The sequence below is a fragment of the Prionailurus viverrinus genome, chromosome D1 (assembly GCF_022837055.1).
Source record: "Prionailurus viverrinus isolate Anna chromosome D1, UM_Priviv_1.0, whole genome shotgun sequence".
In the NCBI taxonomy this organism is placed as follows: domain Eukaryota; kingdom Metazoa; phylum Chordata; class Mammalia; order Carnivora; family Felidae; genus Prionailurus; species Prionailurus viverrinus.
Genome location: NC_062570.1, coordinates 49,734,093 through 49,753,074, shown reverse-complemented (window position 1 = coordinate 49,753,074; position 18,982 = coordinate 49,734,093). Strand labels below are relative to the sequence as shown.

At 38.3% G+C, this 18,982-nt stretch overlaps 1 protein-coding gene across 7 annotated transcripts in view; it reads right to left on the bottom strand.

The window, feature by feature from the left end:
* PRCP (prolylcarboxypeptidase) overlaps positions 1-18,982 on the bottom strand; it is a 77,097-nt gene that overhangs the window by 23,367 nt on the left and 34,748 nt on the right. For 6 of the 7 annotated variants that reach the window (XM_047878284.1, XM_047878283.1, XM_047878282.1 and 3 more), the window contains 2 exons: positions 9,221-9,361; positions 5,883-5,984 (listed from right to left, as the gene is read on the bottom strand). In XM_047878284.1, coding sequence (XP_047734240.1) covers positions 5,883-5,984; positions 9,221-9,361 — 243 coding nt within the window. Of the gene's footprint in view, positions 1-5,882; positions 5,985-9,220; positions 9,362-16,728; positions 16,735-18,982 lie in introns of those variants that run through there. The other variant, XM_047878286.1, reaches the window with a different exon arrangement.

Here is an 18,982-nt window from a genome sequence, read left to right as displayed (position 1 = left end):
ACAGAGAGACAGAGCACAAGCAGGGGAGGCGCAGAGAGAGAGGGAGACACAGAATCCCAAGCTGGCTCCAGGCTCTGAGCTGTCAGCTCAGAGCCCGAGGCCAGGCTCGAACTCATGAACCGCGAGATCATGATCTGAGCTGAAGTCGGATACTTAGCCAATTGAGCCACCCAAGGTGCCCCTACAATTTTTATTTTAAATTTTGAAACATTTAAAATGGCTACTGGGGCACCTGGGTGGCTCTGTTAAGCATCCGACTTCGGCTCAGGTCATGATCTCGTAGTTCATGAGTTCGAGTCCAGCCTCAGGCTCTGGGCTGACAGCTCAGAGCCTGGAGCCTGCTTTGGATTCTGTGTCTCCCTCTCTCTCTCTGCCCCTCCCCTGATTGTACTATCTCTCTCTCTCTCTCTCTCTCTCTCTCTCTTTCTCTCTCTGTCTCAAAAATAAACATTAAAAAAATTTAAAAAATAAAATGGCTACTATACAGGCAAAGGTAGACTGAATCTTGTGAAAAACTGAAGAATCATCAATAAAAATCAAACTCATCCTTCCTTATCAGAAAGATTATCATTATATCTGCATACCAACAACTGGAAATTACCCTGTTGTAAACAACTATAAAATTGGAGTTACAAAATGCAATACAGCAACTACATCCAGGCATTAGAAAACAGGCAACACAAGACATTGATCCCTGAGAGAAGGATATTCATAAAGTAAGCCCCATGATCACTGTCTCTCTGCCTAGAGACAATTTCCTCAGTGCAACGTAGGGGGGTAAAGCTCAGAGTCCTGCTAAACTAAGGGAGCTAGTAAAGTGTATGATTGGACTCATAGGTGGAATTTGAGAAACTCAACAAATGAACATAGGGGAAGAGAAGGAAAAACAAGATAAAAACAGAGGGAGGCAAACCATAAGAAACTCTTTTAAATACAGAGAACAAACTGAGGGTTGCTGGAGAGGGTGAGGGCGGATGGGTTAAATGGGTGATGGGCATTAAGGAGGGCACTTCTCAGGGTGACCACTGGGTGTCATATGTAAGAGATGAATCACCGGATTCTACTCCTGAAACCAAGACTACACTGTGTGTTAACTAACTTGAAAATTAAAAAAAAAAAAAAAAGTATCTCTCCTTTAAAAGAAAAAGTCTTATTCCTCTCTCTTTGAGCTTGGGCTGGGCTTAGTGACTTGGTTCTAATTAATGTGTCAGAAGTGACGTATAACTTCCAATGTTAAGTCACAATAAGCACTGCAGTTTCCACCTTGCTCTCTCTTGAGCCACCCAAGGACCCCAAGATACATACTTTCTGACCTCTTACCTCCTCTTTCATTATCTATCACTAGTCTTGACTTCCAATTTTCTATGTATAGTTGAGTGTCATTTTTTTCTAATCCTTGCATAACATTTGTAATATTAACCCCCATGCTACTGACAAATTCTGTGAGCACATGAAGGGAAAGAAGCGTATCAAAAAGAGTCCTTAGTTCCATTTTGCTAACAAAGTATGAACATGGGAATCTAGGTGACATTATGTTTCTATCTGCAACAAGCTGACTTCTTCCAATGGTTTCAAGATCTATCAACTCTCCTAATCAGATAATTATGCAGAATAATAAGCTAAAGAATTGAATTTCCCCCCATAGCCCAACAAATATCAGCAAATAGTTCTGTTCTTCATTCACAACACAAGAAATTTTCATTTATTTTATTTACTTATAATATGAGCTAATAAAACCTCTGAGAATGAAAATTAAAACTCTTTTCAGGGGTGCCTGGCTGGCTCAGTTAGTTAAGCATCTGACTTCAGCTCAGGTCATGACCTCATGGTTTGTGGGTTTGAGCCCCGTGTTGGGCTCTGTGCTGACAGCTCAGAGCCTGGAGCCTGCTTTGGATTCTGTGTCTCCCTCTCTCTGCTTCTCTCTCTCTCTCTCAAAAATAAACAAACACAAATATACATATATAAACTCCTTTCAAAATAGGCAGCCTAGAAAATTACTGGCCCCAAGTTCTTCTAAAAAGATGGTATATACATACTGGTAGTATGCATAATGATCTTAGGTAATCTTTTTTATTTTAATACTTGTTTTAATGTAATTTAGAAAAAAAAAACTAGTACATAAAACCCTTGTTAAGATAATGCAAAATTTGAATAGTTGTTCAAAGACAAGTATTATGTAAATAATAGCACAGATAGCAAATTCATATACCCAGAATCACAAAGTACATGAGTGACTCAGTTGAGGAAATAGTATCCTTTTTATTGGGTGTACAGTCTGTGGCCAAGGCCAAAACTCCTTGTGAGATTAGGAAAGGTCAGAAGGGAATCCAAGTGGCTATTTGGACTCACTGAGACAGAGATAATTTGTCCTTATTTTATTGAAAAATACCTTTAAAAAAAAAAAAAGAAAAATACCTTTTTAAACATTTGAGTGCTCATTATACTTTTTCCTGTGGTAGACCCAGTATATAATACATTATTAATATAATATATATTATAAGTGTATAATTTATAAAGTAGAATAATTTACTGATATTTCTGAAACAATGAGAAGTTCCCCTCACATTCTCTGCAGCCATATCTTAAGATTTCCCACTGAGTTAAAAAATGATCAACATTAGAAATGATAATATTATAGTTTAAAAAGGGCTTGGAGGCACCTGGGTGGCTCAGTCGGTTAAGCATCCGACTTTAGCTCAGGTCATGATCTCATGGTTCATGAGTTTGAGCCCTGCATCAGGCTCTGTGTGGACTGCTCTGAGCCTGGAGCCTGCTTCAGATTCCGTGTTCCCCTCTTTCTCTGCTTCTCCCCCTCTCGTGCTCTGTCTCTCTCTGTCTCTCAAAAATAAATAACATGTTAAAAAATAAAAATAAAAATAAATAAAAAGCACCCAATCTGTTCAACTGCATATATAAAAGGAAAGATTAAATACAAATTATTGAAATTTCAGGCTATTCAAGCTAAAGCTATCATTTCTTTCTTAAAGTGGAACATGTAATCAGAACATGTAATACTCTAAACTTCAAAAAAAAACCTTTTAAACTTAAAATTAAAAACTATACAGGCATACCTCAGAGATATTGCAGGTCTGGTTCCAGACCACTACAATAAAGTTAATATCTTAATAAAGCAAGTCCAATGACTATTTTGGCTTCCTAGTGCATATAAAAGTTATGTTTACACCATACTGTAGTCTATTAAGTGTGAATTAGTATTATTTCCAAAAAGACGTATACACTTTTTTTATTTAAAAAAAAATTTTTTTTTAATGTTTTTATTTATTTTTGAGACACAGAGAGACAGAGCATGAGCAGGGGAGGGGCAGAAAGAGAAGGAGACACAGAATCAGAAGCAGGCTCCAGGCTCTGAGCTGTCAGCCCAAAGCCCAATGCAGGGCTCGAACTCACAGACTACAAGATCATGACCTGAGCCAAAGTCGGACACCCAACCGACTGAGCCACCCAGGCGCCCCAAAAGATGTATACACTTTAATTTAAAAATACTTCATTGATAAAAAATGCTAACCATCATCTGAGCTTTCAGTGAGTTTTTTTGAGCTTTCATCTTTTTTACCAGTAAAGGGTCTTGCCTAAATGTTGATGGCTGTTGACCAGTCAGGGTGGTGATTGCTGAAGGATGGGTTGGCTTTGGCAATGTCTTAAAACAAAACAACAATAAAATTTGCCATATCAATTGACTCTTCCTTTCATGAATGATTTCTTTGTAGCATGTGATGCTGTTCAATAGAATTTTCCCCTCAGAATTTTTTTCGGAATTGGAGTCAATCTTCTCAAACCCTGTAGCTGCTTTAAAGTTTGTTTAATTTTCTACATTCATTGTTGACATTTCAGCAATATTCACAGTATTTTCACCAGCAGCAGTTTCCATCTCAAGAAACCAATTTCTTTGCTCATCCATAAGAAATAACTCCTCATCCATGAGAAACAACTCTTCATCCATTCAAGTTTTATCACAAGATTTCAGCAATTTAGCACATCTTCAAGGTCCACTTCTAATTCTGATTCTCTTATTTCCACGACATCTGCAGTTACCTCCTCCACTGAAGTCTTTCTTGAAACCCTCACAGTCATCCACAGGGTTGAAATCAGCTTCTTCCAAACTCCTGTTCATGTTGATATTTTGACCTCTTCCCATGAATCCTGAATATTCTTCATAGCATATAGAACGGTGAATCCTTTAGAAGGTTTTCAATTGACTTTGCCAAGATCCATCAGAGAGGAATCACTCTCTGTGGCAGCTATACCTTACAAAATGTTTTTTGTTTGTTTGTTTGTTTGTTTTCTCAGAGAGAGAATGAGCAGAGGAGAGGCACCAGAGGATCCAAAGCAGGCTCCCTGCTGACAGCAGAGAGCCCGATGTGGGGCTCAAACCCAAGAACTGCGAGATCATGACCTGAGCCAAAGTCAGATGCCTAACCAGCTAAGCCACCCAGGTGCCCCACAAATGTATTTCTTAAATAAGATTTGAAAATCAAAGTGACTCCTTGATCCATGAGTTGCAGAATGGATGTTGTGTTAGCAGAAATGAAAATAATATTCATCTCGTCGTACATCTCCATCAGAGGTCTTGGGTGACCAGATGCATCGTCAATGAACAATAATATTTTGAAAGGAACTTTTTTCTTCCCGAGCAGTAGGTCTCAACAGTGGTCTTAAAGTATTCAGTGAACCATGTTGTGAACAGATGTATAGTCATCCAGGCTCTGTTCTTTCATTTATAGAGCACACACAGAGTAGATTTAGCATAATTTTTTAGGGCCCTAGGATTTCCAGGATGGTAAATGTGCATTGGCTTTAATTTAAAGTTACCAGTTACATTAGCTCCTAACAAGAGAGTCAGGCTGTCCTGAAAACTTCAAGCCAGGCATTGACTTCTCTTTATGAAAGTCCTCAATGGCATCTTCTTTCAATAAAAAGCTGTTTTGTCTATATTGAAAATCTGTTGTTTACTGTAGCCACCTTCATGATTTATCTCAGCTAGATCTTCTGGATAACTTACTGTAGCTTCTACATCAGCACTTGCTGCTTCACCTCGTACTTTTATGTTATGGAGACAGCTTCTTTCCTTAAACCTCATGAACTCTGCTAGCTTCAGATTTTTCTTCTACAACTTCCTCACCTCTCTCAGCCTTTATCACATTGAAGAGAATTAGGGCCTTGCTCTGGATTAGGCTTTGGCTTGAGGGAATGTTGTGGCTGGTTTGATCTTCTACCCAGACCTCTCAAACTTTCTCCTTACCAGCAGTAAGACTGTTTCACTTTCTTGTCATTTGTATGCTCACTGGAAGAGCATTTTAATTTCCTTCAAGAACTTTTCCTTTGCATTCACAACCTGGTTAAATGTTTGTTACAAGAGGCCTAACTTCCAGCCTCTCTCAGCTTTCAACATGCCTTGCTCACTATACTTAATCATTTCTAGTTTTTTATTCAAAGTGAGAGACATACAACTCTTCTTTTCATTGGAACACTCAGAGGCCAGCTGGCCTCATTTCAACATTTTTATGTCTCAGGGAATAAGGAGGCCTGAGGAGAGAGACAGAGATGGGGGAATGGCCAGTTGGTGGGACAGTCACAACACACACATTATTTATCAATTAAGTTTGCCATCTTATGTGAGCATCTTCTAGATCACTGATTGCAGATCACCATAATAAATGTAATAATAATGAAAAAGTTTGACATATTACAATAATTACCATAATGCAACACAGAGAAACAAAGTAAGCAAATGCTGTTGGAAAAATGGCACTGATAGACTTGCCCAACACAGGGTTGCTACAAACCTTCAATTTGCAAATAACACATGATCTGTGAAGTCCAGTAAAGTGAAGTTCAATAAAACAAGGTATGCCTGTACCTACCTTGAATGAATTGTTACCAAAAGGTAGGGATTCTCCATAGTATCGATGTTCAGCAAACACCAACATAGCTTTCAGTTCCTCAGCCACATCCCACATGAACCCCTAGGGAGAATTTACAAATTCACAGGATAAAAATCATTTTTTATGTGAAACAGTCATTGAACCTTTTGCCAAGTCATATGAGATGAATGTTAAACCAGACCAAAAAGAGCTCTGAGAAGTTGCACAATTTATATTTGTTCTACAGATAAATAACTGTTGTTTCGTTGTTGCATGTTAATCTCATACTATAGTACAGTGAGATAATTAAAAATAAGCCCAAGTCACTCAACCACCAATCATTCCAACTCTCCTTATTCTGACACTGGAGCTGCATAATCAATATTTTGTCAAAAATAGTCTTCAAATTGCACTGTGTATAAAATAGTCTAGGAAAAACTGTAGATATCTAAGTTAGCTGGCTACCCATAAACATTTACAACATAAAAGAAAAAAGAAATACAAATAAGCATACTGGGCTCCCTTGGGTTTTATATTAATCTTATTTTCTCAAAAATAAGTAGTAGCTAACAATAGCTAATAATAATTGAGTACTTACAATGTGTCGGGCTGCTCTAAATACTCCATATATATTACTTCATTTGATTATCACAACAATCTAAGAGATAGGTACTTTTAGTAACCCCATTTTACAGACAAGGACACTGAGACACAGTAGTTTAAATATCCTGTAACAGTCACACGGCTAGAAAGCGGCAGAGCCAAGATTCAAGCACAGGCTAGCTTCACAGTACAATCATCAAATGCTTTCAGATCTTATTTCCATACTTAATGCTGGTCATTAATCAATCACTGAATTTTTTCTCTTACCTCAAGTGGTGCCCTCAGAATCCTTCTCAACAAAGCACTCTAGACAGCCAACATCAATCGATTAGATTTAAATTTAGCACAGATTAAAAACTATTTGTCATTCCTAGGGCACACTGCTGTTTTTTAATGAACTGCTGCTTCCTAACAAGGGCTAAGAACCTCTAAAAGTTTTTATTCATCTTGATCAATAAATGAACAATTTAAAGAGCTACATGCACGTGACGATGGAGAATTTAACCTGTTATCTGTGATGGTTTCAATAACCTTCACTTTCTCTCTTAACTCCTTGCCCATTTCCTGCCATTTATCTGCAGACCCTGTAACAACCAGCTCACGCATGCCCTCCTCTGCCTGCCCCATTTTGGCATTGCTGATCAGTCCTGCCTCTCAACATCACCGTGCTAGGTATAGATCTCTATTACTACGCTGAAATATTTGTTTGTATGTGTCTTACCCTACCAGACTATGAACTTCTTTTTTTTAAAGTTTATTTATTTATTTTGGGAGAGAGAAAGCACGAGCAGGGGAGGAGTAAAGAGAGAGGGAGAGAGAGAATCCCAAGCAGGCTCTGAGACACCAGCCTGGAGCCCGACTAGGGGCTTGACACAAGGCTTGAACTCACAAACCATGATATCATGACCTGAGCTGAAACCAAGAGCTCAACCCAGAGTCACCCAGGTGCCCTCAGACTGTGAGCTTCTTAAGGGTAAGGATCATCTATCAAAATAGCCAGGCCTCTGGGGAGCTGAACTCAGGCTTTCAAAGGAAGCAATTTAATTGAACATTGATTGTAGTCAGTAATTTTTACCTGCATCTATTTCAGGGTGTTTTTATTTTTCAGAAGAGGTCCATGTAATATATTAACAATTTAATAACACTCTGTGCCAGCACTGTCCTAAATTCCTAACTCTTATTTAGTCCTCACAGCAACTGTATGAACTAGATTATTATCACTACACCCATTTAACAGGTAAAAAAACCAAGGCACAGAATAAGAGACTGCCCAAAGTCACACAGCATAATGGCAAAACCAGAATTCAATCCTAACCAGTCTGTCACTCTTGACCATTCTGCTACAGTGTCTTAATAAATGAACATCCAGATTATGTGACAGTGCAACCAGGACATTTTAGTATAAAGGGAGCTGTCTAGGGCTGGGAAAGGGCCAGGACCCTTCTAAGGATATACATCTAGTCACTTCCCTGGAACTGTTCCTACACTGTGTAGCTCTTCCTTTCTGTCACTTCTAAGGTAAGCCTTAAATTATGCTGCCTGTCAGAGCAGTGGAGGCAAGAACATCTGCCTGTCTATAAGAAAGAGGAAAAAGAGCTGGGAAAAATAACTGGACATGAGAAGCTGCCCCATGGCTGTGGCATAAATGGGAAATCACACATGAGAAAGAGAAAAAGACAAAGCAGCCTCAGTTGTTTCACCGAATAACTAAGCAGGAATCTGATGGAAAATAAATCCTGATTTCACTTGTCACTGATGTAAGAGAAATAGACATCCTAGGATCTGAATTATTTGATTTCAACTAACATATTTAGACTCAACAGTCTTAAGGAAATATTGAAAAATGAGAAATGCAATAACATTATAATTGGGTCGATATCTTTGCTTTCAATTCAGTTTAGTTCAACAAACATTTACTAAGACCTCTTGAATACCAGGCACCGTGGCAGACATTGGCAATGGAGAAAATGTGACTCAGTCTTCAGTTTAAGGTAATTCACAGACTAGCTTTTTGGTAGAAAATTGACATTTTCTAGTCATAGCGCTAGAACATAAGAAAAGGAAAATATCTTCCTTTCAAGTGTCCTTCTAAAGTAAATTTTGTTAATGGATTTAAGTGTTATTATAAAAGACAATAGAATGTATGGTCAGGAAAGCAAGCTAACATCTATACTATTTTTTTACTCACAAATATAAGAAAAATAGTAGAACAGGAAAGCTAAACTAAAATATAGCTACAACTTTACCTCTGTCCATTTCTATTTGACAATCAAACTTGCATTTTGTTTTTCTTATTTGCACTGGCATTGTTTAGATTTTATTCATTCATTTAACAAATATTTATTGAGCACGTACTGTATGTCTAGCACAGTTCTTAGACTGAAAATCAATACTAAACAAAAAAAAACAAAAATTCATGCCCTCATGTTTATATCCTGGAGACCATAATCAAAACAAACAAAAACCAAAAAAATCTATATGCAATAATATTCCTCTTCCCATGTCCCTCATATCCTTATTCACTCTAGAAATAAATTGGGATTAAAAAAAAAAAATCTAAGATTCAATTGTCCAAAAATAGTATTTCACTCTTTTCATGAGTAATTCTTTAAACTCTAAAGAGCTTCTTGATTAAGTACAGTAATATTTGGTCATATATACCGCAAAACATTTTTTTCTAGTTTGTCATAATAAAAGGCAAAGTGAGCATAGGAATTTCACAAATTTGCACATACCGTATTATTGCAAAACCAGACAATGTCCCCTTCATTACCAGTGTAGAAAAGTATTGATCCATCATCTTTCTTCCAGTGTTCATCAGCTAGTAAGTACCGCTGTTTAAAAGTTTTATCTGTAGTAAATCCAAAATGATCAACCTATGACAAAAACAAAGCAGACAAATTTCAGAGGAAAGTAAATGAGATCAACAAAAAAGTAATTAAACTTATTCTTTCATTAAAACCGAACTAAGCTACAAAAATATTCACAAAACTTTTTAAACTTCATTTGATTTTAATTACAAGGGCACCTGGGTAGCTTAGTAGGTTAAACATCTGACTTTGGCTCATGTCATGATCTCGCAGTACATGAGTTCAAGCCCTGTGTCAGGCTCTGTGCAAACAGCTCGGAGCCTGGAGCCTGCAGCCTGCTTCAGATTCTGTGTCTCCCTCTCTCTCTGCCCCTCCCCTGTTCGTGCATTGTTTCTCTCAAAAATAAATAAATGTTAAAAAAATTTTTAATTGATTTTAATTGCAGTAGTAATATTGGCACTGTTATTTTGAAGTTACTTTCTTTATATTGTAAAATAAAACAATGTTAGGGGTGCCTGGCTTTCTCAGCTGGTAGACAGCATGTGACTCTTAATCCCAGGGTTGTGAGTTCAAGACCCACGCTGGGTGTGGAGCCTACCTAAACACAACAACAACAATAAAACAATGTTATTGGTACTCAAGATTCTCAGTGATAAGATAACAGAAAAGATAAAAGATAACAATTATAAAATCAAGGAGTTACTTAAAAACACAGTATGGTAAAACTGAAGTGGAAATAGGATATGAATTCATTAAATTTTTAAAATACAGATATCCTTTATGTTTTGAATTTTCATTATCCAAACTTTCAATATCAAAATTCATGGATTAAACAGACCACTGAAAAGGTCTATAAACACTGTCACCCCAGTAACAATTGACATTCCAAGAACTAGGATTTTGGTGTTTAATACCATTCCACACTAAAAGGAACTAGGGCTTGTCAGTGAAATGGCTGACTAACATTTTGGGACAAGGAAGCTAAATGATAAACCTATACATCTTGCTGTGCATGGAAGCAAGGAAGTGCTCAAAAATTAATGCAGCGATGTCTAACAGATATAGGAACCAACTACAAGGGACTATATTATTGGCTTGTTTTAACAAACTGAACATAAAACAAGTTGAACATATAAAGAATAATGATTGTAGCTGATTGAAGCATTCAATTCACAAAAATCTACTAGTTCAGATGGATATCAAAAAGGAAACAAATATATATGGTCATATGCCACCGTTTAAGGTATTTATTAAACCAACTCCTAATTTAGAAATTGGGAATACAAAAAAGAACTCAATATTTAACCTGAGTTTCCAATAGAATTGTGTTTCAAGGTACCAAATAGTCCCAGTTAATGAAAAAGACCTCTGTTTAATTAAATGTCAGCTAATGCAGAAGGAATGACAGAATTAGAAAAATGACAGTTTTGCAAACCCTTATGAAGTTACTGATTCAGGCAAGAATTACCACATGGTGTTAAAAACATTAGGAGAATAAATGACAGGGAAATGAAGATTCATCTTAGTGCCAGAGTAATATCACGGAGAGTGCTCTCTTGTCACCAGGGCAAAATGGAACTTTACAATGGAAGAATCAGGCTGCCATCACCTCAATCTAGTGATGAAAATTAGCATCACTAACAGTGGGGCAGGCATAGATTGATTATGCACCTCCTCACGTGGTACAACACAAAGCAAACTTCACCTATGATAAAATCGTGCCCAAAATGTTCAACTTGTATCTTTTTCCACCCTTTAGATCTAATTTCTTATGGATCTAATTTCCTGTTTCCAGGAAATACACAGTGTAGAACAACAAGCGAAAGGCACTCTGAATAAGCAGTTGGACAAATCCAAACGTGCGATAAGACAATGGTAAGGCAATGTCATGATAAATAAATTAGATTAAACAAAACTTAAGGAACAAAATAACCAGATGCAATGCATGATTCCAGATTGTATCCTAGTTTGAACAAATGATACAAATGATAATTAGGACAAGTAGGTTAATGTGAATATGGACTAGGTATTAGAAGAATCTAATAACTTGTTAATTTTGTTAGGGGTGATCATATTGTGGCTGCATAAGTAAATGTTTTTACTTTTTACACCTGTATATTGAAGGATTTAGAGATAGAATGTCATGCTGTCTGCAATTTACTTGAAAATATTTCAACGCAAAAAAAGTAAGATGAATTTAAAGGAAGAAATTTTAATCTATGCTGAAAGAGACAAAATACACACTGAGACTTTAAAACGTGTATAAAACGTGTCAAAAATGATAAAAATGACATAATAATTTCAAGCTTAAAATGAACTTTAGGGGCGCCTGGGTGGCTCAGTCGGCTCAGGTCATGATCTCACGGTTCATGAATTCAAGCCCTGCATTGGGCTCTGTGCTGACAGCACAGCCTGGAGCCTGCTTCAGGTTCTGTGTATCTCTCTCTCTCTATTCTTCCCCCCACTTGCACTCTCTCTTTCTCTCAAAAATAAACATTAAAAAAATGAACTTTAGGGGGTGCCTGAGTGGCTCAGTTGGTTGAGCTCCTGACTTAGGCTCAGGTCATGATCTCACAATTTGTGGCTTCGAGCCCCGCATCAGGCTCTGCGCTGACAGCTCAGAGCCTGGAGCCTGCTTCAGATTCTGTGTCTCCCTCTCTCTCTGCCCCTCCCCTGCTTGCACTCTGTCTCTCTCTCTCTCTCTCTCTCTCTCTCTCTCAAAAATAAATAAAACTTTTTTAAAAAAGTTTTTTTTTAAGTGAACTTTAAATTTTGGGGATTTTTTTAACCTTTCACTTAATAAACTCACCATTTAAAATATAATTATCAAATCCTACAACATGGCAAGATTCATGCACAATCTTCCTGAATTTACAGTGTTATCCCACAGTACAGAGGCCCACTGAGCCTTTAGGATCATAGGGCCAGAGGCAACTGGGTAGCTCAGTGGGTTAAGCATTCGACTTTTGATTTGGGCTCAGGTCATGATCTCATGATTCATGAGTTCGAGCCCTATGGGCTCTGTGCTGACAGTGTGGAGCTGGCTCGGGATTCTCAATCTCTCCCTCTCTGCCCCTCCTCCATGCACATGTATTCTCTCTCTCTCTCTCTCTAAATAAATAAATTAATTAATTAATTAACTTTAAAAAAAAGGATCACGGAGATGAATTTCTCTAGTACTTGGGAGACACAGAAGTGAAAATGCTGCATCTGGTCTGAGGCAGACCCAGTGATCCAGAGCTGCTCCAGCCTGTCCAGCCTAAACCAGGCTCTGCAAGACTTCCGTAGGCCATTCTAAAACAGATGGGACTCCATAAGCCAGCTCCATCTACACACACATACCTACTTCACATTCATACCAGAGGTCCCAAAAGGCAAGTTTCTCAAAACTGCACTAAGTTGCATACCTCCTGAGGTCCATGATCATTACTATATATAGTCCTAATACATAAGCTATTCTAATCTAAAGATGGCCTCCCTCAGGAAAATAAACAGTTTGTATAGAACAGGTTTATAATAATGATGTCCATGTGCTAAAAACCAGTAGCATTATATATGTTAATTCAACATATATAATCAATCACTCATTCAACCAGCATCTATTGAATGGCCAAGTTCTCGTTCTGGACCAAGAAGTAAGTTAAGCAATGGGATGAAGTGTTGGCTGAGCCACAATCCCTACATTTAATTTAAACTAGGGGCGCCTGGATGGCTCAGTCGGTTAAGTGTCCGACTTCGGCTCAGGTCATGAGCTCACAGCCTGTGGGTTCAAGCCCTGCATCGGGTTCTATGCTGACAGCACAGCCTGGAGCCTGCTTCAGATTCTGTGTCTCCCTCTCTCTCCCCCTCCTCCACTTGTCCTCTGTCTCTCTCTTTCTCTCAAAAATAAATAAACATTAAGAAAATTAAAGACAAATAAACTAATTCAACTATACCCACTCAGCCTAAAAATAAAAGAGAGCAAGAGAAACAGACAATGGAGGGAAGATAGACAAGTGATTCCACTTGCCTCCACTCAGTAAGTATAGCTCCTCCATGTGAGGTCCCTACAAGTCAGCATCAGCATCACCTGGGAATCTGTTAAAAATGCAAATGCTCTGGCTAAATCCCAGAACTACTGAATCAGAAATTGTGGATGGTAGAACCCAGTAGTCTGTGTTTTAACAAGCCCTCCAAGTGATTCAGGTGTACAGCTGAAGTTTTAACAATGACTAAGTTAGCCTAAGCCACAAAATGGAACATGAATCTGCTATTCCTTCTCTTGATCTAGGTTTCAGAATACCTCTAATACCATAAACATCTCACCATTCTGAATGAGATTCTGGTGTTTAAAGATGTGCATTACCACCCAACATGGTCCCCAAATACAAGCCAACTTCATCATTTGAAGCTCAAAAGGAAAAACCATCATCTGTTTCACCAAAAAAGAAAAGACTGGCTGTGCTGGACTTAAAGAAAGTAGGTACATGTCTCTCTAACAAGACACCTTACCATGGGATTCTCAAAGATTATTCTGCTTCTTGTAAAATGAGATATTGTTGTACCCTTAAAAAGTAGCCTGCAAAAAAACCGTATTTCAATAATCCAGTCTAAAGGTTTGAAATTTGAAACCATGTAGAATTACAAGGGCCACAAAAACTTTAGAACCAGAGAAAGCCAACTTCCATGTGTGACCACTGTCTGGCCACTACTGCTGTGAGCAATTCATCCCTAACTATTTAGATTAGGAAGAGAAGGGAAGAACTCAGGTAGAGAAAGCAGGTTTGCAAATTAATAGACCTAAACTTGAATCTCTACTGTGAGGCCTCAGGCAAGTCACTTAACCTTTCTGAGCCCAGTATCTTCCTATATAAAATAAGGATAACACAATTTAAAGGATTGCTGGAGTGCCTGGGTAGCTCAGTCAGTTAAGTGTCCAACTTTGGCTTATGTCATAATCTCACGGTTCATGGATCCGAGCCTTTGTTTTGGGCACTGTGCTGACAGCTCAGAGCCTGGAGCCTGCTTCGAGTTCTGTGTCTCCCTCTCTCACTGTTCCTCCCCCCATTCACACTCTGTCTCCCTCTCAAATAAAGATTTAAAAAAAAGTTATTTTAGGGGCACCTGGGTGGCTCAGTCGGTTAAGTGCCCAACTTCACTCAGGTCATGATCTCATGGTTCATGGGTTCGAGCCCCACATCAGGCTCTGTGCTAACAGCTCAGAGCCTGGAGCCTGCTTAGGATTCTGTGTCTCCCTCTCTCTACCCCTCACCGGCTCTCATTCTGTCTGTCTGTCTGTCTGTCTGTCTCTCTCTCTCTTAAAAATAAACATTAAAAAATTTAAAAACATAAAAATAAAATAAAATCAATTATTTTAATTAAAATAAATAAATAAAATAAAATAAAGGATTGCTGTGATGATTAGAGAAAGTGTACCTAAAGTACCAGGTATAGTTTCTAATGTATAATAAGTACTTAATAATTGTTAATTCTCCTCTCCATCCCATTTGGAAACCAATCCTAAGCATGGGGTACTTAGATGGGGTAAATAAGGGGGAGGGAAAGGATAAAGCTCTTCAGAAACAAAACAAAACAAAACAAAACTCTAAAGCTCTTCACTTAATTATAGGAAGTACCCTTGGAATGTTGAAATCTCCTATTTTTTTAGTGTTTCACCTAAATATTAAATAGCTAGAAACAGGCTATGAAATCCTGTTTGCAAAATATTAGTTTACACTTTTCTTGGCTTTTCCTAGCTTCAAGAATATCAACTTCAGGCTACAAAACTGTAGAATGTTTCCAATACCTAATGGCCCAGCACACTAGGGGCCGTGTGCCCTCTGCTGTTGAGAACTAGGATCCACATGCCACTTTCAGCTCTGCTCCTGAATAAAGAGATTTCATAAATCACAGCATGAAAGGGAACAAGGGCTTTAGAAATCATTTGATCTGTGTTCAATTGAAGAAACTGGGCTCAAAGAGGTCAAGTGACTTGATCAAGGTCACAAGTTGGAGGCAGAACTAGAGGTTTTAATTATTTTTGCAATTTGGTTTACTGAAATAACTAAAATAGATAATAGTGCTGTAAAAGCAACAAAGCATGAACTCAAAAAGCAAACACACCTCTAGTCACATACAGCAGTTCTTTCTAAAATGTGGTGCCAATAGTTTTCAAGAGATACTTCCCTCCACCTTGTAGATAAGAAAGAAATCCATAAGAATGTGTAGGCAAGAAGGAACAAAGAGAATATCCTTTAAGTAAAATTTATTGTGGCAAAAATAACTATTGGACTTTAAAACTGTTCAAAGAATAAAGTTCACATCCAGAAGAGCCTATTAGACATTATACCTGTTACCAACAATTTGGGTGGCAATTTGGGGATGCAGGGGAGAAAGGAAAGTAAATCACACAGAGCACCAACTACATCTCTGGCACCATGCTGGGGCTTTCTTTATACAGATCATATCACCATCTTCCCAGTGGAGCTCTAGGGGCACTTTCATTACACCAGTCTTACAAAAAGGTTGCCGACACTCAGAGAGGTCAGAATACTCGCACATGATAACATAACTAAAAAATAAAAATCAAATACAAGTTTTTCATGTGTTTTTATCCCCTACCCAATCCTACCTCCAAAGAAACCCAGTCTGATTTTTCGCTGTAACATACTACTGCAGAGAGAGCTGACTACCAATGTCAACCTTAAGCAGGAGACACTATACTAGCTTTCTGCAAATTTGTAAAATGAAGGACATATCCTCCAGCCATTTACTAATGGTTAAAGTGAAGAATATGTGGAATATTGGTCTTTTCACCAGCCTGACTCAAAAATTGTTACTATTACTGTTTTTAACCCATTTAATTAGTCACTAATAAAAAACAAAATCACAGAGATGCCTAGGTGGCTCAGTCAGTTAAGCATCAGACTCTTGATTTCAGCTCAGGTCATGATCTCATGATTGTGAGATCAAGCCTGGAGTCAGGCTCTGTGTGGAGCGTGAAGCCTGTTTGGGATTCTCTTTCTCCCTCTCCCTCTGCCTCTCTCTCTCTTTTTCAAAAAAATTAAAATAAAAAAATTTTTAAAATTACACTAACTCTTATACAATAGCCTTTCATTTTAGAAAACATAGTACACAGTTTTATTTATGCACCCAGATATATGATCATAGCTAATTGAAATTTTACTAAAGGTATGAGAAGTATACTCAGAGATATACAGGACAAAAAAAAAAAATGGACTCATACCTCCAATAAACAAAAGTACCTTAAAAGAGGGCTCTCTGGTTTCCAATTCTAATCCAAAGATGCTAAAATGAAATAAGACCCCCTTTCTTCCACTTGATGTGTATGTCCTGTATTAATTTTGGAACCGTGCCATTATATTCTGTTAGAGTTCCTAAATAGAGACACATTGTTTCTAGGCAAGGTTGATCTCTCCTGAAGGGGTAGACACCTTCATGTTGGAAAGACACAGGTTTTCAAAGAAGGAACCAAAATCTGGAAGGTAAGGCTTAGGCAGGCCATGGGTCTGTACCCGAAGAAGGCTGGATATCTACAAGTGGAATCCTACTAAGTTAAGTTATCCCTCATACAGGAGGTAGCCCAAGCTAAAACAAGATCAATATTCCTTGAGGATATTGTGGTGATGACAAAGGAAATGGTCCAAGTCCCTCCAAGAGGAAGGTGAGTCTAAGAGACAGGATTGTCCTTCCCTTCCCACAGGGATGTTCTCTTCATTGCCATCCTTTGCAGGTCTAGTTTCCATTTTAACAAGGAAAGTGGAAGTTTCCTCAGACATACCCTTCAAATGAAATCATCATTCTGTATAATAAGACACTGTTCTGCACACATCCTTCTGTGCATATTAACCAGGAGAGAGAATTGTATTCCCCCCTTCCATACTTTTTTGGTAACCTACTCCTAATCTTAAAAAGGAAACAATTAGAAATAAATTATTTAAAGAGAAAATGACATGGGGAGAAGTATAGAAAAGGGGTGATATGGGAGAGTCCACTGTAGAAAAAAGTTAGACCATCCGGTCTCCTATATTCATAAATGGATAGTTAGAAAGGCAAGAACACAATAGCTACCACAGTGTACCTGTATAAGACAGATGCTTTAGTGACACCTGGGTGGCTCAGTCGGTTAAGCATCTGACTCTCAATTTTGGCTGAGGTAATGATCTTGCAGTTCATGAGATCAAGCCCCACATCAGGCTCTTCACCAAGAGTGCAGAGTCTGCTTGGGATTCTCTCTCTTCCTCTCTCTCTCTCTCTCTCTCTCTCTCTGTCCCTCCCCAGCTCATGCATCCCCTCCTCTCTCTCAAAATAAATATTTTTTTAAAAGACCGATACTTTAGGGCACCTGAATGGCTCAATTGGTTAAATGTCTGACTTCAGTTCAGATCATAAACTCATGGTTCATGAGTTTTAGTCCTGGATTGGGCTCTGTGCTGTCAGTGCAGAGCCCCCTTTGGATCCTCAGTCTATCTTTCTCTCTGCCACTCCCTGCATGTGTGCTCTCATTCTCTCTCTCTCTCTCTCTCAAAAATAAACATTAAAAAAAGATATTTCATAAATGTTTTAATGTTTGTTTTTGAGAGAGAGAGAGAGAGAGAGAGAGAGAGAGAGAGAGCAGGGGAGGGGCACAGAAAGAGGGAGACACAGAATCCAAAGCAAGTTCCAGGCTCTGAGCTGTCAGCACAGAGCCGGACGCAGGGCTCAAACTCATGAACTGTGAGATCATGACCTGAGCCAAATTAGGACACTTAACTGACTGAGCCACCCAGGGGCCCCACTTAAAAAATATATTTTTTTAATAAATAATCATTAAATGAATATAGTTCAATTCTTCTAATCAGTGGTTCCTCACATTTTTATGTATGAAGCCCTCTTGTTAATGTTAGAATTTTCATACATGCTCTATTTAATAGTCACTGCTTGAGAAAATATACAGGAGAAGCTAATATAAATTTAATACTGGTATAAATGAATACACAACAGCATCTAATTACATTTGAAAAAACAATATATGCTTGGCAAGAAAATGGATTCATGCACCCTCTCCAATAACTGCGCAGTGCTCAGTTACTCCCTTTTCCTCTGACCGAGTACTGTATGCCTCAAGGGGGAAACGCATTCTAAATTACCAAAATTCTACAAAAACAAAATACTCTCTGCTCTACTACTAACACAGAGGTGGAGATATCCTGCCCTTGAAACACCTAAAACATTACAGTAAATCAAGAAATAACATGTTTTTGAAAATATGCTCTACGTCACTCATCATCAGGGAAATACAAATCAAAACCACAATGAGATACCACCTCACACCAGTCAGGATGGCTAAAATTAACAACTCAGTCAAAAACAGATGTTGGCGAGGATGCGGAGAAAGAGGATCTCTTTTGCACTGCTGGTGGGAATGCAAGCTGGTGCAGCCACTCTGGAAAACAGTGTGGAGGTCCCTCAAAAAATTAAAAATAGAATTACCCTACATCCTAGCAATTGCACTACTAGGTATTTTTTTTTAATTTTTTTAATGTTTATTTATTTTTGAGAGAGAGCATGAGCATGAGCAAAGGAGGGCCAGAGAGAGAGGGAGACACAGAATCCAAAGCAGTCCCTAGGCTCCAAGCTGTCAGCACAGAGCCCAACACGGGGCTTGAACTCACGAACCACGAGATCATGACCTGAGCCAAAGTTGGA